Source organism: Pelodiscus sinensis, chromosome 1 (genome assembly GCF_052426305.1).
Source record: "Pelodiscus sinensis isolate ZL-2025 chromosome 1, ASM5242630v1, whole genome shotgun sequence".
Taxonomy (NCBI): Eukaryota; Metazoa; Chordata; order Testudines; family Trionychidae; genus Pelodiscus; species Pelodiscus sinensis.
In genome coordinates, this window is record NC_143052.1 from 87,601,560 (window position 1) to 87,627,803 (window position 26,244).

The following is a 26,244-nucleotide window of genomic DNA, read 5'->3' on the forward strand; positions in this document are numbered from 1 at the left end:
GCACTTGGAAGAGGGGAAAGTGATCAGAATAGTCAACATGGATTCACCAAGGGCAAGTCTTGCCTAATCAACCTGATTAGCTTCTATGATGAGGTAACTAGGTGTGTGGATATGGAGAAATCAGTGGATGTGATATACCTTGACTTTAGCAAAGCTTTTGATATTCTTGCCAGCAAGTTAAGGAAATATGGATTGTATAAATGGACTGTAAGGTGGATAGATTGTCGGGCCCAATGGGTAGTAATCAACAGCTCAATGTCTGGCTGATGGTCAGATTCAAGATGTGCCCCAAGGATAGGTTCAAGGGCCGGTTTTGTTCAACATCTTTATTAATGATCTGGATGAGGGGATGGATTGCACCTTCAGCAAGTTTGCTGATGACACTAACCTAGGGGGAGACGTAGATATGTTGGAGGGCAGGAATAGCGTTCAGAGTGACCTAGACAAATTGGAGGATTGGGCCAAAAGAAATCTGACGAAGTTCAACAAGGACAAGTACAGAGTCCTGCACTTGGGACGGAAGAATTCCAAGCATTGCTAGAGGCTGGGGACTGAATGGCTAAGTAGCAATTCATCAGAAAAGGACCTGGGGATTACAGTGGATGAGAAGCTGGATATGAGTCAACAGTGTGCCCTTGTAGCCAAGAAGGCTAATGGCATATTAGGGTGCATTAGGAGGAGCAGGAGTGGCCTGAGGCTGGCTGCGGCAGCTGGCACCCCAGGCGGAACGCGCGATCAGCGCCCCCGCCTGCAGGGCCGTCAATGGACTGACGTCATCAGCGGGCACCCCTGGCACCCCATGACATCATCATTGGGTGCCCTGGGCGGCGACGCCCTAGGCAGTGGCCAAGTCTGCCTATAGCCACGGGCCGCCCCTGAGGAGAAGCATTGCCAGCAGATCTAGAGAAGTTATTATTCCCCTTTATTTGGCACTGGTGAGGCCACATCTGGAGTATTGCATCCAATTCTGGGCTCCTCACTACAGAAAGGATGTGGATGCATTGGAGCAGGTCCAGCGGAGGGCAACCAATATGATTAAGGGGCTGGAGCTGGAGCACATAACCTACAAGAAGAGGCTGAGGGATCTGAGCGTACTTAGTTGGCAGAAGAGAAGAGTGAGGGGGGATTTGATAGCAGCCTTCAACTTCCTAAATGGAGGTTCCAAAAAGGGTGGAGAGAGTCTGTTCTCAGTAGTGACAGATGGCAGAACAAGGAGCAGTGGTTACAGTGGGGGAGGTCTAGGTTGGATATTAGGAAAAACCATTTCACTAGGAGGATGGGGTAGTACTGGAAGGGTTTACCTAGGGAGGTGGTGCAATCTCCATCCCTAGAGGTTTTTAAGTCTCGTCTTGACAAAGCCCTGGCTGGGATGATTTAGTTGGGGTTGGTCCTGCTTTGGGCAGGGGGCTGGACTCAATGTCTTCCTGAGGTCTCTTCCAGCCCTAGGATTCTATGACCCTTTTAGATTCTGACAAGAGTATGTTAGGTATAGCTTATGTCATGTTTGACAAAAGATGCTGATGCAAAGAACAAACCACAAATGGCATCTGTGTCACAGTGAGTTATTTTTTTTAAAGATGAGTGGACAGGGAAAGAGGAGTGTCAAGGCTTTTTCCCCACTCTCGCACAATAAATGCATAAGTGGGGTCCCGCAAAAGTACTCCAAAACCTTATATTTCCAGGCTTTGGTATAAAACTTACCCCCAAAATCTTTAAAACCTAGATTTTGGGATAAAAATCCACCACCACCACCGAAGTAATAATTAGAAACCAGGGAAGAGATCACTTGCGAAATCTCAGCCCTAAAGTAAAAACCAGAACACAAAAATTAACTAATACCAGGTTAATTAAAAAAAAAAAGGAGCGAGAGAGAACTTTTATTATCACCACAGTGCTTCTTTTATAAGCATAGTGACTAGATGGAAAAGTCACCAATTAATAAACTCACGGGGAATTTCACCATGGGCCAAAACTTAGTTACAAAAGAGAGAAAAACCCATTTTTATACGCACAGACATCAGATTCCCACTCCCAAACCATAAAACAATAAAACCGAATGGATTTATCTAAACTTTACCCCACGTACAGATAGTGAAGAGTCTTTTCTTGGAGACAGACATGATGTCTGTCCCCCTCAGTAGCTGGAGAGAAAACTGCCCAGAGACAAAGAAGGGAAAACCCCAAAATTCCTTTGTCCCGGTTTGAAAATCCTACCTGCATTTATATTGGCTGCTGGCTACCTGGTTAGGTAAGGGACATAGTTAACATCTTAGTCCCCAAGATTCTAGCTAACCCTCATGGTCATGACAAGGAGTAAGAAACGTAAGTGTGGGAGCTCTACTGGCCATAATTGCTGTCTGACCAAAACCAACAGGAAAGTGACTATTGTAACTCAAAGGACCGGAGTACTGCAGAAAGAGAAATGGAAATTCAATTTATCCCAGAGAAACATACAACTTATTAGAAGTATGGAGAAATATTTACATGATGACCATTTGCTAGGATTATTTAACTTGTAAAGAAAAAGTCAGCAAGACTTTACTGGAGTACAGGCAGTCCCCGGGTTACATACAAGATAGGGACTGTAGGTTAGTTCTTAAGTTGAATCTGTATGTAAGTCGGAACTGGCGTCCAGATTCAGCCGCTGCTGAAACTGACCAGCGGCTGACTACAGGAAGCCCGAGGCAGAGTTGCTCTGCCCCGGGCTTCCTGGAATCAGCCTCTGATCAGTTTCAACAGGCTGAATCTGGACGCCAGTTCTGACTTACATACAGATTCAACTTAAGAACCCCAGGCGTCCCCAAGTCAGCCGCTGCTGAAACTGATCAGCGGCTGATTCCAGGAAGCCCGGGGCAGAGCAACTCTGCCTCGGGCTTCCTGTAGTCAGCGCTGGTCAGTTTCAGCAGCGGCTAAATCAGGACGCCTGGGGCAGAGCAGCTGGGGTGCTGCTGGGTTGCTCCAGTAGCGCCGCTCCTCGGCGCTACTGGAGCAATCCACCAGCACCCCAACTGCTCTGTCCCAGGCGTCCGGATTCAGCCGCTGCTGAAACTGACCAGCAGACCAACAGACCAGGGAGACCAGGGAGACGCACCGCGGTCCCGGTGCCCGGGTCCTCCGCGGCTTTGCTCCGCGTCTCCCTGGTCTGCTGGAGACCAGCAGACCAGGGAGACGGGGAACAAAGCCGCAGAACACGCTGGCAGCGAGACAGCTGCGGCGCGTCTGGGCTGTCCGCTGCCCGCGTGCTCCCCATCTTTGCTCCCCGTCTCCCTGGTCTGCTGGAGACCAGCAGACCAGGGAGACGGAGAGCAAAGCCTCTGAGGACGCCGGCAGCGGGACAGCCCCGGCGCGCCCGGGCTGTCCGCTGCCTGCGTGCTCCCCGGCTTTGCTCCCCGGCTCCCTGGTCTGGGGAGACGTGGAGCAAAGCCACGGAGCACGCGGGCAGCGGACAGCCCAGACGCGCCACGGCTGTCCCGCTGCCGGCGTCCTCAGAGGCTTTGCTTCCCGTCTCCCTGGTCTCCTGGTCTCCAGCAGACCAGGGAGACGGGCAGCAAACCCCGTTCGTAACTGTGGATCTGACATAAGTCGGATCCGCGTAACTCGGGGACTGCCTGTTTTCAAATTAGGAAAGACACATTGAAAGTGTAACTGTCCTTCCTTTTTATCCTACATTATGACAAAAGAACAGGGCAGTCAATTGATTAAATTAAATGGCAATAATTTAGACCGTATTTTAAGTACATAGGAACAATTCTCATTCACAATTTAAAATAAAAAACAAACATTGGAGAGGGTGCTATTCTCGGATAAATCTTTTCTATAATCATATACTACTCCTGGTAATGCTAGTAAACAGAAGTTTACCAATTGATACATGTCACTGTTGTTGACACTCTTTGCTTATTACATGACTAGAGTTCTCAGCCCATAAATCAGCTTGTAAGGCAATAGCTAGAGGCTTATATATACGCAAATGGCTAGAGTGTTTATATATTTTAAATATTAGGTTCTCACATTTTCTTCTGTCAAGGACAAAGTCAAAAACAGGAGTTATATGGGATTTTACATATCTGTAATATGAGCTGCATATTTTTCTTTCCCCTAAGGGATGGCTGAGAACTGCTGATTTTACAGTGTCATTACATTTTCCCTCCTAATGTTTACAGACTATATCAATTTGCTGCTTCACGTGGGAGACTATTCACAGACTCCAAATTTTGCCCAGGCTTTTTCTGGAAAACAAAGAAAACTGATGATCAGATTTTCCTAATATTTCAAATACGGGGCTATAGCAAGAAAGGGGGAGCAGGAAATTATTTGCTATGGAGAAGACAAATAAAGGCATGTAAACTAGCATTACAAAAACAATAAAGGCCATTAATCATGTTTTGCTGAAAAGTTCACCTTTAACCAGTAATCAAGAAGTGAAAGTCTACATTATTCCCAATATTACCAATAATCTTCTGAGTGATCCAGTCCCTTTAAAAATTTCCAAAAAGAATGTGATTTAGATTTAATTCCTTTTCCTTCTCTGCAGGTAATGTACATTAAAAAAGTGGTTGGTAGGATATGAAGGCGAGAGAGAACAAGCAGAGGGTATACTGAATGACTATTAAAAGAGAAGCTCTTCATGTGAAAATCAATATAGATATTATTTTCAAATGCCTTTTGAGTATAATCAACCATTCTTCCCATCAGTATGCACAACTGTGACTCAGATGCACTAAACAAACTCTTTGCTGCAGCTGAATTACAATAAATTGAAACTACTGCTTGCAAAATAACTTTTTGGGCCTGATTTTCCTCATCCTTATAAATCTATTGACTTTAGGGATATAAAGATTTAACCAATTAATTGGTAAGCCTCACCCATTAAGGGTGAGGCTTACCAGTTAAGGTTAACCGGCTGCTCCAGCCCTTCGAGGAACCCACCATGGACAGGGTCTGCTCCAGTGGAGCCCCTGTCTGTGACAGGCCCAGGTGCCCCACAGGCAGGGGCTGCTATGACTGGGCTGTAGCAGCCCCTGGCCTATGGCAGTGTGAGGAGGAGAGAGGGTGGTGGTTCCAGCCCCTCGCGCTCATTCCCCTTTAATTGGTTAACCGGTTAAAAAATATATTTAACCAGTCGGCCAATTAAACAGGATTTTACATTCCTAATTGACTTTAGGGGAATTACTCTTGATTTACAATGGTGTAACTGAAATTAAAATGCACTCTAATTCAGGCTATTATTAATCAGTACTGGTTGCAGGGAATAAAAAGTACAGAGATCTATCCTGTGACTCACGGCCGAATGCCATCATCATTAATCTGATCTTGTCAAATGAAAACCAGGTTGAAAGATGTTATGACCTCATCTCTACTTGTGTGGCATGGTGCTATATTATTATCATGATGAAGAAGGTTTATTTTTAACATATTAATATAGGTATAGTGAGAGGCATTACACAGACACTGGAAATCCCTATTTACAGTGTCACCTTTGGCACACTGCCTTACTAGCATGCCTTAAAAAGTGATCTGTGAGAGGGAAAAAAGTGGCCTTGCACCTTTTATTCTTTCTTTATGATATACATACCGTGTTGATCAGCTCCTTAACTCAATTAGTTTTTGGAAAATAAAATGAAAATGAACATGCTTCGTTTGAATCATTGTTCTGGGGTGGGAGCGAGGTGTTCAGTATGCAGGCTGCCCCAGGGGGAGTGGACTATCCCATCCCTCTGTGTCTGCAGCAGCTTGGGGTCAAGTGAGAACTAGGGATGTAATAGTATAGCCAATTAAACGATTAACCGATAAGCGGATGCTAATCAGTAAATGCTACTGGTTATATGCATCCCCCTCCTCCCTCTGCCAATAACTTTTTTAGGGGGCTGGCCAGCAGCCTGGCTCAGTCCCAGCTTGCACCAAGTCCCAGGATGTACCTTCACTGCAGCTCTGCAGGAAAAGTATTTTAGGAGCGAGGCCTACAGGGGTCTTTCCTCTGATCTCACTAAAGAATACCAAAAGAAACAACACCATCTGCTCATGAAACTCCCTGCTACAACTTGGGACCAAATCTATACAAGCCCTTACACCCCAAAATCCCCAATCAGGAGTTTTCTATCTGCTACTCAAGATTCCCAAACTTGGAAATTCTGGATATCCCATCATCTCAGGCACTGGCACACTTACAGCAGAATTATCTGGTTATGTTGACTCTTTCCTCAGACCCTTAAAGAATTCCATAGAGATTTCATCTCAGAAAAGCACCTGATCTTCACTGATTGTTCCCAAATCACAGTAAATTTTATCAGTAAAGCACAGGGACTGGCAAAGAAAGTTTTTAATAGTATCCCAATAGCTTTGATAAAGATTCATTTGTAAAAATTATGAAAAAAGCATTTTATAAGAGTTAAACATTAATATTATTAATTATCAATATTTAGGACTTACCTATGTGCTCAATTCTGTCCCTGATGACCTCACATTGATGTGGCCAACGTGTTAAGCACAGGTGACCTGCAGGGGATATACCATAAAGACTGCGAGGCTCGCGGAGCCGGGGGACCCATCTCCCAGAGTTATATGCCAAGACAATCTGTTTTGTCTGTGGGAAAAGCTGATCACAAATAGAATCTATAGGGAAATGAAAAAAATACACTTGTCTCTTCTGTTCTTTTGAGTGATAGCATGCAAAGCCATTTTGTCTGAAACCAATAGATACCAGTACCCCAGAATGGTTTCATGAAATTACTGTTATCTCACTGAAAAAAAAATCAAGGATGCAAGCTATAAATCACCGAATTAAAAAACTGAGCTAAATGTACAAAGGATCATATGTCACAATATACATGAAGCACTCTGCTATAAGTAATAAACAGCATAAATTATTTCAAGCCAAGACATTTCATTTGAGTCTTTGTAGATACGAATTAGCAGCTTTTAGTAGAGCTAGAAAGGATTTGTTTCATGTAAACTGAATCAAATCTTAGTTTGTTGAATGAAGAGGAAACAGGGGCACAGTCAGAATTCTTCTAAGGAAGGGAGCCCAGGTTAAGGTTACCCGCCAAGTAACAGAGGTAATTTTCTGAGAAGCATGCATCTCTGTACAGGATTCCTCACCTTCATATTGCTGCAAGGCACATATATGTCCTTGCTAAGATGCCATCTCTCCTTACAGAGTGGGCCCAGAAGAGGTGAAGGAGGTAGTATGAGGAGATGGCAGTTGAAGATACTAAGAAATGGGGAGCTGAAGGGTGCGTGGGAAAGTGTGTGTGGGGGGAGGAGAGGTGAGGAGTTCTAGCTATTCTCACTCACCCAGGTCCAGGTCTAGGACCCAGGAAAAAACCAATGAGTGAAGTTCTCACACCTAGCTGGAGCAGAGGTGGGAGCACCTTCAGAAAGCCCCAGACACAGAAAACAAAGCCACCATGCCCTCATGCTGCCTCCTTCATCCCTTCCATTTCTGGGCCCTCTTTATAAAGAGAAATGGCAGTTTGGCAAGAACTTTTCCAAGAATTTGTAGTAGCATCTGTGGTCAAGGGTGAGTTGGGGCCTGGGCTCATGGGTCCCTCTCTCATAAAAAGGGAATTTTACCTATTCAAAGTGTTCAATTTGTCCTTGATGACTACTTTCTCCAGATCTGCTTTTTCTTAGCACAACAAACAGACACTGGAGCAATGCCTTAATTGTTAATCTCTGGCAACCTGTGTTCAAATCTAGATTATGTCTAGAGCATGTGGAAAAAACTTAGTTTAGCTGGCTCATTTTCATTCACAGTGGCTAAATGTTCACATCTTGAAGCCAGCACATAATTTGACAAGATCCGTAGTTTCTGATCAAAGGAATTCAGCAAATTATGACTGAGGTGCATTAGCTAAACCAGTGGTTCTCAACTTGTTTCAGTCCATGGACCACCAAGCCAATCAAAAAATTTTCATGGACCACCTCCTTTTTGAGACATGATAAAAAAGAGCAACCAACATTTTGGTTTGAAATGTATTTCTTACTAACAGACTTTTGGATTCTCTTCTGACTGACAAGCTTTTCAATGTTTGGGTGTACTTGATAATGCACAACGAATATTGCTTTCCACTTCAAGCCGATTCCTCTGTTTGGACTGAACGTGCAACAAACATGAAAATCCAGTCTCACACATATAAGTTGATGCAAATGGCAAAAGAAATCTGACTGCGTATGCAGACAGATTTGGGTAACTCCCAGTCATGCTGGCCCAAAATTTCTCTATGGTAGACTACTGGTACACATCTTGAGCCACAAAATCATTTTTCAGATCCAAGAATTCCTCTGGAACACTATTAACATCTGTTGTAAATGGATTCCCAATGAAAGATAATCCATCCTTTGTCCTGTCCACCTCCAGAAAGTATTGTTGGAATTCGTCTTGTAGCTTCCGTAAATGATCGAGAATTTGCATCTGAATGGCTTCCTTTTCCCCAAGCACGGCATCCACATATGGAAATTGAACCAAATTATTGCCTTCGATTCTTACGATCCAAAGTTCCAATTTGTCAAGAAAAGCCTTGATGATACTTTGGTGAGAGAACAGATTTGCATCTTTCCCTTGCAGCTGAAGATTCAGTTTGTTCAAGATTCCAAAAATATCGACAAGATACGCAAATTCTAAATCTGACTGCGTCAGCACATTTCGGAATTCCTCTTTCCCTTGAGCTTGGAGAAATAAATCCAACTCCTCTCTCAATTGAAAAACTCTGTTGAGTACATTCCCTGCTGACAACCACCGTACAGAAGTGCAGAACAGCAACACATCAAAGTCAGAACCCATGTCCAGGCAAAATCTTTTGAACAGCCTGGTGTTCGGAGCCGATGATTTGATGTGATTCACCACTTTCACCAACCCTTTGAAAACGGCGTTCAGTTGCTCAGGAAATGTTTTTTACATCAAAGCTTCCCTATGAATGAAGCAATTAATTCCAGTTATCATTGAAGAGTGCTGTTTCACCAGCGTTTCGAAGCCCGATCTTGAGCCCAGCATGGCAGGTGCACCATCAGTGGTGACACCCACAAGATTTACACAATCCAGACCATGTCCTTCAAAGAAATTGTTAACAATTTCCATCACATCCTGAGCCTTTGCAGTGGTTTCAAGAGTATTACAAAAAAGAAACTCATCTTTGAAGTCTCCCTCAACCATGTACCATGCGAACACTAATAGCTGAGAGCATAATGCGACGTCGGTCGATTCATCCAATTGTATGGCAAACAATGGAGACTTCTTTATTTCATCCACAACTTGTTCACTGATGTTCTGTGATATCTCATTTATCCGTCTCAATACTGTATTGTTAGAGACAGATACATCATTCAGCTTCCTTGCTGCTTCCTTGCCAAGAACAAGCCACACCATCTCTTTTGCACAGGGGAGCACAAGTTGCTCTACAATGGTATGAGGCTTCTTGGCCTGTGCAACTTTGTATGCAACAATGTAGGAAGCACGCACTGCATTGCTTGTCTTATTGTAGAATGCACTTGTTGAGTTGAGGCAGTTAAAATAATCTTCATTCTTTTGCAACAAGTTGGGATGATACTTTTCAAGATGGAGTTTCAGCTTAGCCGGCTTCACTGAGTCATTCCCCAAGACTTTGAAACAAATAACACTGTGGCAAATCCATGCCTTCTTTTTCTTGACAAGTGAAGCTGAATTTGATTTAGTCCTCCAAATACTTTTTTCCTGTCGATGCCATTATAAACAAACTACACCACACCTGTAAAACAGCACATGTAGCACAGAACAAACGATACAGCAACCACTCAGCATGATGGCGGCAGCTACACTGACGCTCAGAGCCTCAGACAGAAGTTACTGGCAACACAACGTGGTTGTGTCCTAGGTGGCCCTATGAATGACGTGCCGTGTGCTTGTGAACATGGCATAAAACAGCCTAACAGCAGTGCCTGCTCACACCGTGTGACTTTGGACAATATTCCTGTGGACCACTGAAAAAGTTACCATAAACCACCAGTTGAGAACCACAGAGCTACCTTCCTCACTGTGTGAGAAAGCGTATGAAGCTTTTGCTCATATAGCAATTGGCTCTCCTTTCATTCATATCAGCACTAACATCCCTTCTCATCCTCCCTTGTGACCTTGCAATGAAAGTGTACAGGAATAAATGGAAAGGTTCTAACCTGTGAAAAATGCACACTGCTCAAGATCTTCTGCCACAAATGGGTTAAAGGGATCTTCATCCTAAAAATAAGACAACAGGATAGCTCCTCTTGTTTCTATTGAACCAAAAAGAAGCAGCAACAAGCATCTGTTCTGGTAAACATTCTAGAACAGTGGTCCCCAACATTGCGTGGCTGCCGGGTGCCCGGGGGCAGAGCCACTCCCGTGCCGGGCAGACGGGGGCGGGGCCACGCATGCGCCGCGCACCCGGGGGTGGGGCCACCCACGAGCCATGCGCCTGGGGTCGGCACCGCGCATGGGCCGCGCGCCCGGGGCCGCCCACAAGCCACGCGCCCCAGGCCGGCACCGCACATGTGCCCTGGGGCTGGGGCCGCCCACGCGCCCTGGGCCGGCCCTGTGCATGTGCCGCGCGCCCAGGGGAGGGGCCGCCCATGCGTCCCGCGCCTGGAGCCGGCACCATGCATGTGCCACGCGCCGGGGGCGGGGCCAGCCCAGATGCTTTAGCGGGCGCCCAGAAATCCCCCGGCGGGCACCGCGCTGGGGACCACTGTTCTAGAAGGATAAATGTTTTTGAACAGTGAGGTTATTCACTTGTTCATTATTATTAAGATGACACCATATCATAATAATGGTAGGGAGAAGAGGGCATGTCACTCATGGAATGAGTTTCAATAAACATTGTAAACATGAAGGACTGACTATTTCTCTGTATAACTGATTTGTTTCCATTTGGCCAATTACCTTGACAAATTAGTATGACTGAAATATTTTGTAGGAGATTTGAACAGAGCAGATGCCATCTCTAAGGGCTCGTCTACATTGGCCCCATTTCCGGAAGGGGCATGCTAATTTTTCAGATCGTAATAGGGAAATCCGCGGGGGATTTAAATATCCCCCGCGGCATTTAAATAAAAATGTCCGCCGCTTTTTTCCGGCTTTTAGAAAAGCCGGAAAAGAGCGTCTACACTGGCCCCGATCCGGCCCGATCCTCCGGAAAAAAGCCCTTTTCCGGAGGATCTCTTATTCCTACTTCAAAGTACTTTGAAGTAGGAATAAGAGATCCTCCGGAAAAGGGCTTTTTTCCGGAGGATCGGGCCGGATCGGGGCCAGTGTAGACGCTCTTTTCCGGCTTTTCTAAAAGCCGGAAAAAAGCGGCGGACATTTTTATTTAAATGCCGCGGGGGATATTTAAATCCCCCGCGGATTTCCCTATTACGATCTGAAAAATTAGCATGCCCCTTCCGGAAATGGGGCCAATGTAGACGTAGCCTAACTGGCTAGATAAACTATGGGAGACTAAAAGGCTCAGAGGACCAGTAAAGAGATATTTAGTCTTCTCTGTATGTTGGCCAATCTGAAGTTAGTTACAGAAGAAGTAACTGAAAGGTGTTATTAGTGGCTATTTAGAGGTCTGTGCAAAACAAGTTGGACAAGTGTCTATATCACAAAAATTCCCAATTCTATGCTTGGCACTTTGTTGCAAATTTCGGTAGAGAGGCCAATGCTTTAAAGAGCCAGGGAAAGCAAATTATTGTCACAACCTTAAAGATGATTTTGCTAGGTCAAGTTTGGAACACGCTGGCAAGACAATATCATAGAATCATAGAATACTAGGATGGGAAGGGACCTCGAGAGGTCATCGAGTCCAGTCCCCTGCCCTCATGGCAGGACCAAATACTGTCTAGACCATCCCTGATAGACAGTTATCTAACCTATTCTTAAATATCTCCAGAGATGGGGATTCCACAACCTCCCTGGGCAATTTATTCCAGTGTTTGACTACCCTGACAGGAACTTTTTCCTAATGTCCAATCTAAATCTCCCTTGCTGCAGTTTAAGCCCATTGCTTTTCGTTCTATCCTCAGAGGCCAAGATGAACAAGTTTTCTCCCTCCTCCTTATGACACCCTTTTAGATACCTGAAAATGGCTATCATGTCCCCCCTCAATCTTCTCTTTTCTAAACTAAACAAACCCAATTCTTTTAGCCTTCCTTCATAGGTCATGTTCTCTAGACATTTAATCATTCTTGTTGCTCTTCTCTGGACTTAAAGAAGTCGTTAAGCATCTCTGCCTTTTCCAAGTTTCTTGTTACCGTTTCTCCCTCCTCACTGACCAGTGGGCCTATCCCGTCCTTGGCCTTCCTCTTGCTTCTAATGTATTTATAAAAAGTCTTCTTGTTTCCCTTTATTCCCGTAGCTAGTTTGAGCTCATTTTGTGCCTTTGCCTTTCTTATCTTGCTTCTGCATTCCTGTGTTGTTTGCCTATATTAATCCTTTGTAATTTGTCCTACTTTCCATTTTTTATATGACTCCTTTTTTATTTTTAGATCATGCAAGATCTTGTGGTTAAGCCAAGGCAGTCTTTTGCCCTATTTTCTATCTTTCTGACACAGTGGAATAGCTTGCTTTTGGGCCCTTAACAATGTCCCTTGAAAAACTGCCAACTCTTCTCAGTTGTTTTTCCCCTCAGGCTTGATTCCCATGGGACCTTACCTATCAGCTCTCTGAGCTTATCAAAATCCGCCTTCCTGAAATATGAAGGAGTATATGCTGCTGTTTCCTGTCCTGTACATTTTCACTTAATACATTACTTAGTCTTTTGGGCTGCTGGAATGGCCAGTGTTCCCTCTAATATTTTACATCCATATGCAGAATAAATTTTGTTATATTCACTTAGGCATTTGTGAATGTGCACCATTAGGAGAAACACAAACTTAGCTGTGCTTATTCTGCAAATCAGCTGAGCATCACTGAAATCTCCGCTGAGTGGCCTCACGAGCACACTGCTTACAGGAAACAGTGAATGACAACCCTCCTATTAATATCACATTCATTAAAACCTCATCTTCCTTTCTGAAATACGATGGAACATTTCTAACTCCCAAAATGTTTCACAAATGCAGCAAAAACCTCTGATTTATTTATTTTAAATATTGTTATGAGCTAAGTTAAATATTGTTATGGGCTGAGTTAAAACCTCACTGAAATAAATAAGTGTGAATATGCCTTTCATTTAAGATATCTGTATGGGACAGATAAGGGACCTCAGCGAAAACAAGGCAAAATGGAGTTTACAGAGAAACCAGCACCATATGGGCAGAGGATTCCAGTAGCTATTGCATTTATGTGACTCTGGTGAAAAAAAGAAGTCAGAGTGCAGACAAGAAACTGAGGCTACATCTAGGATGCAAGCCTCTTTTGAAAGAGGCTTTTTCGAAAGATACCTTCAAAAAAGCCTATTTTGAAAAAGGAGTGCCTAGACTACAACCAGTACTTTCAAAAAACCAAATCGCTTTTTTGAAAGAGAGCACCCAGGCTGTCTGGATACTCTCTTTCAAAAAAGCCCTGTTTGCATTCAATAACGCCTTTTTTCAAAAGATCACTTTCAATAAAAGGCATTCTTCCTCATAAAATGAGGTTTACCACGGTCGAAAAAACTACCGCGTTCTTTCGATTTAATTTTGAAAGAACGTGGCGGCAGTCTAGATGCAGGGGAAGTTTTTTTTGAAAAAAGAGCACTTTAAAAAAACCCAAACCTGTAGTCTAGACATACCCCAAGACTCAAAGGCAGAGCAAGAAAGCCAAGCATAAGAATGGCCATACTGGTTCAGAACATAGGTCCATTTTGCCCAGGATCTTGCCTTCCAATAGTGACCAATCCCAGATGTCCCAGAGAGAATGAACAGAACAGGGAATTATCAAGTGATCTATTCCATCACCCATTCCCAGCTTCTGGCAAACAGAGGCTAAGGACATCATCCCTGCCCATCCTGGCTAATAGCCATTGATAGACCTATCCTCTGTGCTTATCTAGTTCTTTTTTGAACCCTGGTATAGTCTTGGCCTTCACAACATCCTCTGACAAGGCGTTTCACAGGTTTACTGTGCATTGTGCAGAGATGAAAATAGATGCTTGGACTTACTGGTGCACCCTACATAGGGCCCAGCATCCTTCATGGATGGGGTATGTGTGGCGCTGGCCCCCAGAAGAGGTGGAGTCTCAGGAGGAAGGTGTCAGACTGGGGGCAGACTCCTCCTATGCAGTTCTTCATGGCCAGCAACCGGGAGCTCTGGGGTTGCAGCAGCCAGGAACCCTGTGTCCTTTTAAATCACCAAGCCTCAGAGCAACAGTCTCTTTTGCTCCAATTCTGTTAACAGTCCTGTTGTAGGGTCTAGAAACTCTGCCAAGGTAGTACTTTAACTTCACTGCCCCTTTTTTATCCTGGGGTGCCAGACCCTACCAGCAGGGGCAGTGCCACCAACGGCAAGGGGGAGCAAAAAGTTCACTGTGTGTGGACCAGTGTGGCAGTCAGTTCTTACCAAGTATGCTGCAGTGGCTCACTTTCATTCTGGCTAAAAAAATACATCCTTTTGGTTCTTTTAAACCTTCTGCTTATTCATCTCATTTGGTGACATTTAGTTCTTATGTTATGAGGAGTAAATAACACTTCTTTATTTATTTTCTTCATAACAGTCATGATTTTACAGATCTCTATCATATCCCCTACGGGAGTGTGAGGCTCAGGACAACTCCAGGCTCAGCTCCAGGCCATGTCCCACCCTGCCTCTTCCTGCCCCATCCCCATTCCATCCCTTCTCCAAGGCCTGGATTTATATAGAGGCAATTTGATATTTTCTGTCTTATTATCTATCCTTTTCTTAATGATTCCCAACATTGTTTGTTTTTATGTCAGCTGCTGCACATTGATTCCAAGATATCTTTTTTTTAAATTGTAAGGGCTAATTTAGATCCCATCATTTTATACGTATAGTTGGGATTATGTTTTCCAATGTGCATTACAGTACTTTGCATTTATCAACACTGAATTTCACCTGCCATTTGGTTGTCCAGTCACCCAATTTTGTGACATCCTTTTGTAACTCTTTACAATCTACTTGGGACTTAACTATTTTGAGTAGTTTTATATTATCTGCAAATTTTGCCTCCTCACTGTTCAGCCCCTTTTCCAGATCATGTATGAATATGTTGAATAAGACTGATCCCAACATAGACCTCTGGAAATACCATTATTCACCTCTTTCTATTCTGAAAACTGATTGGCTGTGTCTAGACTGCATCCCTTTTCCGTAAAAGGGATGCAAATTAGACACATCGCAATTTCAAATGAAGCGGGGATTTAAATCCCCCCGCTTCATTTGCATAAACATGGCTGCCGCTTTTTTCCGGCTCGGGGCTTTGCCAGAAAAAAGTGCCAGTCTAGGAATAAGGGATCTTTCGGAAAAGGCTTTATTTTATTTTATTTTAAATCCCCGCTTCATTTGCAATTGCGATGTGTCTAATTTGCATCCCTTTTCTGTAGACACAGCCATCATTTATTACTACTCTTTGCTTCCTATCTTTTAACCAGTTACCATGACAGCTTACTTTGCTTAAGAGCCTTTGGTGAGGGACCTTGTCAAAGGCTTTCTGGAAATCAAAGTATACTATATCCACTGGATCCCCCTTGCTCATACATTTTTTGACTTCCTCAAAGAATTTTAGTGGACTGGTGAGGCATGATTTTCCTTTACAAAAAACATATTGACCCTTTCCTAATAATTTATGTTCATCTATGTATCTGGCAATTTAGTTCCACAAGGCACTCATTGATAACTGTGGAAAGCTGGCTAGTTACATGGTGTTGTCTTGCCAGTCAGTTATTCCGAAATAACACTGCTGTGTAGACACCCTCAGAGATGAAGAGGAAGCAAACACCACTAGCATGATCACATACATCTCTTGGCATTATTGATTAGCCATGACATCATTTCATTTTTGCAATATGGAAGTAATACAAAAGAATGCTGTATTGGAACAGAGTTCAGAAATCAATCAGAACCTTGTGCATACCTCAATCCCTGCATAAAATTTGCTGTAGCATTGGGAACTATATTTTAAATTTGTGCATTTGATAGTGAAAATGAGTATACACAGAATGCTGTTTTTAACAGAATAGCGGAAAGAAAAATATTTAAAAAATGGGAAATGTGGTCATAAACCCACACAAGTTGACAGGAAAACTCAGAGGAAGATGTAGTACTTGAAATGATGTTTAACTCTTTTTTTTTTAACAAAGTGGCTAGGTTTCACGATCATAGGGCTTTCTTAAAAATGGGGACCTAGAAACAGATGTCATAAAGTTTGTACTGAAAGCAAATAATGTTATTGTATTGATGGGTACATTATAAATAAATAAACAGATACATACAAAAAGATGGAGGCCAAAGAGAGACATACCGAATTGTATTCCTCACTTATTATGCGATTTATCAGCTGCTTATCCTTGTCTGAATCTTCTGACATAATCTTCAGAACTGTGCACATTAAATTGCTCTGTGAAATATGTTACAATTTAAAAATGCCTATTTTACACTGCTCTTTCTACAATTGATTTCTACACAAAGAAAAGGGAAGCAAGGATGGGATTCTTCCTTAAATCTTTACCTTCTATGAAAATATTTCTTTATACTGACAAGCAATCAGGCATTATGCCACCAAGAGAGATGGTAAAAATGCTATCACTAGGTGCAAGCAAAGAAAGATTAAAACAAATACTAGAGAGCCATAAAAGGAAATCCTTTGGAAAAGAACAGATAACTATACCTCCTGGAAGATCTTTGTAATGGTGTTTACATTAGCCTTTTCTCTAAAAATGTCCCAATATTACAAATACCAGTACAACATCTGTGTGATAGCAAGGGACATAAAAATAGAGGATGAAACTGGAATATAGGCATCAACAGATTTCCATACCAGAGTATTCTCTATGGCCTTTAACTCACAGACCCCTTGATAAAGGGAAAGAAAGTGTATGGTTATAAAAGGGAGATATGCCAGAGTATACTGTGTCCTAACTATTCTACTGGCCTAATGGGGAGTACTGCAACAAAGTAGACCTAGGCTGCTCTGACTTTCTGGAGAAATTCAAGCAGTCCCTGATTGCTTCCAGAAACTGGTGACACAGAGCCATTTTTGCCTCCCCACTGTACAGAACTCAGCTTGGTTGTTGCTCTGAATCAAGGCCTCGGTTTAATTTGATTCTCTTTCTTTGTGGAAAAAAAATCAGATTTTGTAAAGCAGCAGTAGATTTAAACTGGCTTAATTCTTGTTATTTTCACTGTTGCAGTATGAAACTGAAGGGCTTTTTCCCCCCCTATTTTACTTGGTTGCTGTTTGGCAAAGCTACCAGCAGAAGAGAAGGCCCTGGAGCAATATGTCTGCTGTAAGGCAGCTTATGGTTTACATTTGATAAGATTTTTTTCCTTTTTGCTAAAAGTTTCAACTTTTCAAAGTGAAATAATAAATTAGGCACAACAAATTAATAGTTGATTCCCCAGTGATACCAGGGGCATCTAGGGTGAGTGCTTTTCAGACTCTCCCTACAAAACTCAGCAAGTTAACAGGGAGGACGGCATTAATGGAGAACAGGCTTAATGTGTGCCTCTGAGTCTTTCCACCTCAGATGCCCCTGGCACAGGCTTTCTTCAGCAGCTGGGCACATGCTGGCTGGCTTGTCCCATGTGACAAGTCTGACCCCCTCTCAGGGACTGGGGCCTTTCTCCTGAAAATCCCATTCCCACCTCTTCCTGTCCAGGTCCCACCCCATTCTATACCACCCCCAATTTACCCAGTCAAGTCCCCCATACACCCCTGCCCCCACACACCCCTGCCACACCTACACCCTGCCCTACACCCCTACCCCTGCCCCTGCCCTCTGCCCCCCCCGCCCCCACCCCCACCCTGTCCTACACCCCTACCCCGCCACACCATCCCTCATCCTCTCTGACGCACGTATCCCTCCCTCTCACTTGCCCCGCCCCCTCTATGCTAATACAGCTCCCAGACGCCCCTAACTGCCCTTGCCCTACCTGGGCCCCGCCCCCTCTGGGCGCGCCCGAGGCCCAACCACGAACCCGCCCCGTTGCCCCGGCTACCGCGTTCCCCGCAAGTCTCGCGAGAATTTTGCCCGTTCTCCGCCGGCCCCGCCCCCGCCGGCGAAGGCTCGCGGCAAGAGTCCACCTTTCGGGTGGGCGGGGTGAAGAGTTCCCGTTCTGTAGGGCGCCTGGCCCCGCCCTCTTCCGCAGAATCCCCGCCCCCGCGTCTCAGGAACCCGGGCCAGCGCTCCAGCGTGCTGCCGCTCTGCCTGCAATGCTGAGAGATCCCTGCAGGCTGCACGGCAGCGCCCGCGGGGAAAAGCGGAGTTGCAAACAGCGCGTCTACTACAAAACGACAGGGCCAGGCAGACATAGCCTCGGGGGGGGGCTCATCGCCCTTGGTCAGCATTTTCACGTGGCTCCAAGCGGGTTACTGAGCATTTGGAAAAAACTGGCACTGAAATAGAACCCAAGAAAAATCAACCACGTTCTTTCCACTAGGGGTTTCCATTTGGACAATCAGCTTGTTGAGACTTCCTCTTTCTTTCTCCAGAGCTTGAGTTGTAGGGTCAGGAGGACTTGAGATCATATAGATGAGGCAGTGCAGGAAGTAGCATTGTAGCATTACCTAATGGCTAGAGCACTGGACAGGGATTGAGAAGACTTGGGCTCTATTTCTGGTTTTGCTTCTGGCTTGCCAAGTAACTGAAAAAGTCCCTTGGCCTGCCTGAGCCTCAGGTTTCTAATCTGTGAAGTGGGGATACTGATACAAAGCTGGGGTGGATGTCCTGATACTGCCGAGAATGGTGTGGGTCCAACCTCCGTTAGGGATTTTGAACAGCCCTCTATGGGCAAGGGGCTGTTCCAGCCCTGTTGGGTCCACCGCAGGTGGCCTATTCAAGGCATCTGTATCAGTCCCTGTTCACAGTGGGTTCTGTACATTGCAGACAGAGGCTGTTCCGGGTGTCCAGAGCAGCCTCTGTCCACCATGGGCCGGGGTAAGCGGGTGGCAGAGGCTGCTCCAGGCTGGTAGAACCCCTGCTTATGGTGGTGGCCTGTTCTAGTCCAGCCAGAGGGGGGTGAGAGGGCTAAACTTCACATTTAACTGGCTAACTAATTACATGGGATTTTACATTCCTACCTTTGGTTGACATGACTTTGCCTGCCTGATGTATGTGATGTCCTGCCACATGGGGGATGCAGTTTTCAAGAGGATATTGCTCCGCATCTATTGATGTATTCCAGCACACAGGGCTCAAGCTGGTGGATCAACAGACTCTTCAGAATGTCACTCCGTCCCCCCAACATAACAGACAAAACCACATCCAATTTTGTCTCAGTCCCAGATGGGACAAACCTTACCAAGCTCAGTGATGCCCAACCTTATTACGCACACAGTAGGGTTACATAAACCTAACCTCAATCTTGCATGGGCCAAACAGAATCTGCATATTTTCATAAGATATAAAATCACCTGTATTGATTTACATTTTGTTTCCTATGTAGATAGCTTGTTTCTATGTACAGTATTGGCTGTTCACACAGTTGAAAGAACTAAAAAGATGTAAACATGACAACCAAAAATCCAATGAGTTGTCTGTTAGCATATTGTGTTGAAGTAAGCAGTGGACCTTATGAAATGTTCTGGTAGACTCTGTACAGTCTGTGAGTTAAAAAGCCTCAAGAGGTAGCCGAGTTAGTCTTTACAGGATAAACTTAAAAAACAACAAATAGTCTGGTAGCACTTTAAAGACTAACAAAAGATGTAGATGATATCATGAGCTTTTGCGGGTGGGCACAGCCCACTACTTCACACTCTGGTCATCCAAAGAAGTGGGTTGGTCAAACCAATAAAGGACAAACTTACCACTGCTGCCCAGTGGTGGGGTTGGCATGCTGGATGTAGTGTCAGACTGCCTACAGCAGGGCTACTCAACTTTGGAAGCCCCAGGGGCCACACTGATATGGCACATGCCAAGGGCTGCAACTTAGGTGTGGTTGCATATATATGCAAATATATATGAAAATATATGTAAATAGCTTCTTCCACACTGACAGGCATGAATACAAAGATTAACTCAAGACTACGCAACACGCAGGCCCCATTTAAATCAGTTCTGCTGATATTAATAAAATGTAATATTTACCAGATTTCATCCATATGACAGCACTTTTAATGAGCAACGACAGTCCAGGAATTTAACTACTTAAATGCACATCAACAGAAGACCATTATAGTGACTACTTTTTTATTTTGGATCCTATCCACAGGCTGCATGTTGAGATCCATGTAAACCCAAACTGCATGGTGGGCCGCAAACAAACAGGCTGCGGGCTGCATGTTGAGTAGCCCTGACCTACAACACATGCTGGGCCTCTCTGACTCCCTTCCCCATTTGCTGCTGGGCTCTGGGGACTATCTCTGCTCATTCTACTCTTGGGTAGCCAGAGGGCCTACCACCAAGCCAGAGGTAGAGTTTTGCTAAGATGAGCTGTGTGTGAGTGGCAGGGTGGCTCAGACTTGAGAGGCCCTAGTCTGGGCCACCTTTCCCCTTAGCTTCCATTACTAATGGCAAGTCCTTCAGGGAGCCATTCTTCAACCTGCACATATTCCTGGTCCCATTCTCCTTGTCTGCCTCTCCCACAAGCGCCAAGCTAGAATGTCACTCACTCAGAGTTGGCCTATCTGCCCCTATACATGACGGAGGTGTCTGGGCCAAATTGAAACAAGAGATGTTGCAAAAAAGTTGCAGAGAGAATGGAAAGTTGCAGTTTCCACAACAAAATTGCGGTCCACCACTTTATTTGTTTCAGTGTTATTTATGCTGCTTCTGTGTTGTATATGAAAGACAGCAGTTTCCAAGGGCTTTAAATCCAACACTTCACAAGAGCTCATGTTCACAGTATAATAAAAGGAGTAACACATATTGCTCTCAAAGTAAATACAATCAAGTAACGCTGGCCCCTAAATCATGCAAATAAATCTTAATTAACCATCACCACCACCACCACCACCACTTTTTAGCTTTGCATGCAGTTAAAGTGGGTTAAAAGTAACTTACCTTACATGCAGATTTCCCTCTGGAGTATTCCCTTAAACTTGAGGTTTTTTTAAACAATGACATTGAAATGTTGATGTTATTGAAGAATTAATAATTAGGGACTAGAGAACAGAAGTATGAAATTGAGTATGTGGAAGACTGAGAAATCATGTTCTTAAAACAGTAGCCTTCCTTTTATGCTGTGTGCTTTGTAAACTTTCGAGACCTTGATAAATAATGAATTCTGTGGGTTTTCTTGCCTTGCAAACAAGAAGGCAACATCATGAAAGAGATCCGCAGTCTGCTATTGCAGGCAACTGTCAAGAATCATAGCAAAGAAGGTGTAAGAATGAGATAAACAAATAAACTAAGAGTGGAAGAAGTCCACCGAGACCTCGCTCCTCCCCCCCTAGGAAAAGTACATAGAAGTGCAGGAAAAATGACGCAATATCATGCAGCAATAATTGTTTCAAGTTAATGAAATGGAACAGCCTAAGAGATGAAGTTATAGAGAGACAGAAAGATGCTGTGTGTGGTTTGCACTGGATATTAATTTTTATTCTGTAGCAATTGTCTAACACAACACTTGCCATGTAAATTATCACGGAGGGGAAGTTTACATTCCTTTTAAATATACTTATTTTGTGACTTCCAAAGGATCCTATTTCTCATGGCTGAGTCATTGTACCAGCAAAGTGTCATATAACTTGACTTGCTGAGTGGAGATACATGGTAATTTAGACACAGATAATATGTCAGACCTCTTCCTTTCTTAGGACAAAGGATTTAGAAGAGGAGGCCCTACAAAGGATGCACCATAAGAACAGAAATTTGTAGTTTATGATTTTTCTGTACTTGCCTAATGTCAGATCAAATTGCATACAAAGAACAGCAATAGTGGCACTCAGGGATCAAAAATACTCATTCATAGTCTCTTCAGTGACTAGTGAGGTCAGTGGTATGTCTGCAGAGGTATACAGAATAAAAGAAAATTTAGACTGGACACAGCAAATTACTGTAATGGCATAAGTTGTAATGAAATGGTTTTTATGAGTTACTGCTATGACACTTCCTGGAAAAGGTTAAATACAGAACCTTACCCAAAGGACTTGCCAAGGACTAGCTAATGCTAAAGGGGGTTTAATGGGTTAAGCAGTCTCTTTCTTCTGAACAGTAACTCCCAGCAGGGCCACCTAAAGGATTTTGAAGGCCTGGGACAAAATCTGAAACTGAGGCACTCTGCTCTTCCAAAAATATAACACCCACAAGGATGCAGACAGAGGGTCAGAGAGGAATTAAAAAAAACCAACCACAGGTCACCCTGTGCTGAGCTACAGCTGCTGTTCTGTTGGGCTGACACCAGCTCCCCACTCTAGGGCTATGTCTAGACTATGGAGTTTTTCCAGGATACCTCCAGTATCCCAAAAAAACTCTGCTGCGTCCAGGGAATGCGTCTGCTCTTCCAATATTTTTTGTGGAAGAGCAGACGTGCTCTTTTGGAAGTCCTGTCTTCCTCATTTTATTGGATCCTATTTCTAGGGGTATGTCTACACTGCCACCCTAGTTCGAACTAGGGTGGCTAATGTAGGCATTCGAACTTGCAAATGATTCCTCCTGCAAGGAGGTTTAACGGTAGTTCGAATTAGGAGCTTTAATTCGAACTACCTGGTCCATGCCGCGTGTAGCCGCAGGCAAGGAGTTCGAACTACGGGGCATTTAAAAATGTCAGTGCCCGGGAATATGCAAATAAAGCCCGAGATATTTAAATCCCGGGCATCCTTTGCAAGTTCGAATGCCTACATTAGCCACCCTAGTTCAAACTAGGGTGGCAGTGTAGACATACCCTGGGATCTTCCAAAAGAGGAGGTTTTTCCGAAATTTGGCCCAGTGTAGACGGGCCAAATTTTGGAAAAGCCTCTTACGACAAAACTCCTGGAAAAAGGTACGCAAATTGTGCTCCGCAATTTGTGTACCTTTTTCCAATAAAACTCCATAGTCTAGACATAGCCTAATTGTTGTGATTTGGTCATAACACTAGTGTTGCCACCACATGCAGAAGGTCACAAAGTCACTTGGTTTGGGGGCTCTCTCATTTGGGAGGGGGCACAGCAAGCTGACCCCGCTCAGCAGACCCTTATTCAGAGAAATTGGCTTCAATAGTGAGCACTAGTTATATCTGAACTTGTCTCTGGCAGTAAAGGCTTGGAAAAATATGGTAGTAGCTGGTCTAACTGTTGAAAAACTGTTTGCTGTAATGAAAATAGACTGAAATGTTCTCCAAAAATTGATGAGCACTTTGGTGTTTGCTTCACAGGGAGGAACACTGGGCCTCTACCTATATATATAATGGACAGTAATAAGTTTGGTGATTGACTATGCTAGCCTTACAGTGTTTTCTGCTGGAGATGAAACCAGGAACCTCACAGTGTCTCTCTTTCTCTCCCTTCTGTAAATCATGTCCCATAGTTATATGACACCCTCTAGTGTCATCTGTAGAAGGGAATGTTTCTATTTCTCTATAGGAAGTCTGCTCCTGAGATGTGACTGCAGATATGGAACAGCTGCTCCACTCAAGAAAAATCACTTGTCATGTCCCAAATGCAAGTGAGGGCTCAGGCTAGCAGCTATGTGGTCCAATGCAAAGTATCCTGAACCAAGGTTCAGGAGGCCTGCCTTTTATCCCTCGTCTGCTGTGAAACACTGGCTAAGTCATAGCCCTCTCTGTGCCTCAACTTCCCTATCTATAACACTGGGATAATGATACCGACTGTCCTATATACAGTGCTTTGAGAGCGGCTAAAGAAAAGCACGTTATAAGAATTTAGCTCTTAATATTAAGAGTTGTTTCCAATATATGTACTAGCAACTAATCCTGGAGCAAAAGATTAAAAAATAACCATAAACTCTATGAAGTGGCTCTCTGCTTTTCCAGATACTGTACCCTTTTCAGGAGTCTGATTTGTCTTGTGTACCCCTAAGTTTCACCTCACTTAAAATTATTGGCGTACAAAATAAGACATAAAAATACAAAAGTGTCATAGCCACATTATTACTGAAAAATTGCTCATTTTCTAATTTGATAATAAAATTATAAAATAAATATATTGGAATATAAATATTGTACTTACATTTCAGTGTATAGTATAGAGTAGAATGAACTTGTAATTGTATGAAATGTTAATTTGTACTGACTTTAGAAGTACTTTTTATGTAGCCTGTTGTAGGAATGTGTGCAAGGGGGGGCAAAAGAACATGCCCCCTATAAACACCTCTGTTACCACACCCAGCTTCTGCCCTGGTTCCCCACTCTGGCATTCCCTGCCTTGAGCCCTTCCTTCCCCTTTTAGCCAGGGTGGGACTATGGCTGAGCTCATATGCAGGGACATGCCTGGGAAAGGCACTGCAACAAGCACTCCTGCTGAGCCCCGCTGAATGGTGCCCAGAATAGGGAAGCTCATCTATCAGCTCAGCTCTGCCAGAGAGCAGGAAGCCAGCTGATTCCCATCTCACACTGGTCCGGCAGCCTCCAATAAGTGCTTGGAGCTTGCCTGAGGGTGTATAGAATGGAACTTGGGATAAAGCTGGCTGAAGGAGGCAGTAGAGCCCACTGGGAGTGTTGAGAGGAGCCTGGGGAGGCAGCAGATTGGAAGGTGGTAATGTTTAAAGTGCCTCTCCAAAAGCAGTCACATTTAAATCCATACACATGCCCCTGGCCAATTGTAAACCGAGGCAAATATCTAGATGAACTAATGCACTCCCTGGGAGACTTCTACATAACCCAGGGCCTCTATAACCCTGGTTGGGAACAGCTGCTTTTATGGTTATTAATATTAATTATTTGTATTACTATAGTACTTAGAAGCCATTATCAAGATCAGGACCCCACTTTAATGAGTGCTGTACAAACACTTAACCTGAGAAAAATGCTGGTTTGGAAAGCTAATTCCAGGCAACATATGGGAGGAGAAATGCAGAGGTGAAGTGGCTTTCCTACATTCACACAATAGCAGAGCTGCAGATAGAATCCATTCAGTGTCCTAACCACTGACTTACACTGGCCCTACCGGTGGAGTTTTTGTGAGATGTTACATGGTAAGTTGTTTTCTTGCTTGGAAAAAAATGTTTTGGCCACTGTTATTCACCAGTTTTACATGTTCTTTCTGCTTTGGATTAGGAAACATCAGACTGTATGCTAAGACTAAATTAACTATGGATTTCAGAGTATATACCTAATGTTACTGTTTAATCCTATGATCTCTAGAATTTGTATGTATTCTTGAAATATTTGAAACTATTAGTTTAAAAACAGTGAGTGCACTGAGAGCTAGCAGTCTGCTCATTAGTAGTAACTAGCTTCTCCAAGAGAAGGCCTAAATCATGGGTTCCCAAACTGGGGGGCATGAAGAAATTCCAGGGGGGGCATAAGGCGATCCAGCCCCTCCTCCCCCGTCAATCTCCCGCCCTAAGTTTCGCTGCTATTTTTGTTTTTCGGCCCCGGTCAGTTCCATTTTTTTGCTCAACAAATTTTGCTGCTATGGGGAGGGGGGGGGGGGGGCGGGGCGTGAGGGTTTCTCAACAATCAAAAAGGGGGCGTGATGCTGAAAAGTTTGGGAACCACTGGCCTAAATGGACAGAATTGTACCTGATCGTCAGCCTTTATAAGCCAAATAGCCCATTAATGGGGAAACTGAACAGAAAGGCAGGGAATTTGGGAAGGGGTAAAGAGAAGGCGAGACATATAAGGCAGTGATTAATTCGTTTTGAAAGAGGTGTTACTACTCAAGCAATTTTTTTTTTATATTCATAACAGACACAGCAAGCCCAGAGATACTAGGGGATCAGCCCTGGCACAAATTAAGCACTGAGAGAAGGCTAGAAGAGGACTCTGGTTTTTTGCCTCTCACTGCAAGCTTCCCCAAACTTTGCAGGAGCTGGGCTTACTCTCTCATACATTCTTGCAGGCACTATTGTTGCTCTGCCTACAAAGTAAGCAGGAACTGTTTCTCTACAATAATGGACTCTCAGGTCTGCAGAGTCTTCTGTATCTCCCTTCACTGCTCTACCAGTCATTATAGTATTTCCGCCAACACCAGACTGCCTGACCTTTTTAGTAGTTTTTACTTTCATACAGATACAGACAACTCCCAGTCGAGCTTATGAGTTGGGACTAGGTAGCATAGC

At 44.0% G+C, this 26,244-nt stretch overlaps 1 protein-coding gene across 3 annotated transcripts in view; it reads right to left on the bottom strand.

The window, feature by feature from the left end:
• The window catches only part of AGBL3 (AGBL carboxypeptidase 3), a 67,221-nt gene extending 45,759 nt beyond the window's left edge, over positions 1-21,462 (bottom strand). The window contains exons 1-5 of one of the 3 annotated variants that reach the window (XM_075934333.2): positions 16,752-17,720; positions 16,593-16,669; positions 16,386-16,481; positions 10,147-10,207; positions 6,430-6,612 (exon numbers count right to left, since the gene is read on the bottom strand). In XM_075934333.2, coding sequence (XP_075790448.2) covers positions 6,430-6,612; positions 10,147-10,207; positions 16,386-16,472 — 331 coding nt within the window. In that variant the 5' untranslated portion in view covers positions 16,473-16,481; positions 16,593-16,669; positions 16,752-17,720. Of the gene's footprint in view, positions 1-6,429; positions 6,613-10,146; positions 10,208-16,385; positions 16,482-16,592; positions 16,670-16,751; positions 17,721-21,084 lie in introns of those variants that run through there. The other 2 variants (XM_006125919.5, XM_075934340.2) reach the window with 2 other exon arrangements.
• Between the last annotated feature and the right edge of the window lie 4,782 nt (positions 21,463-26,244).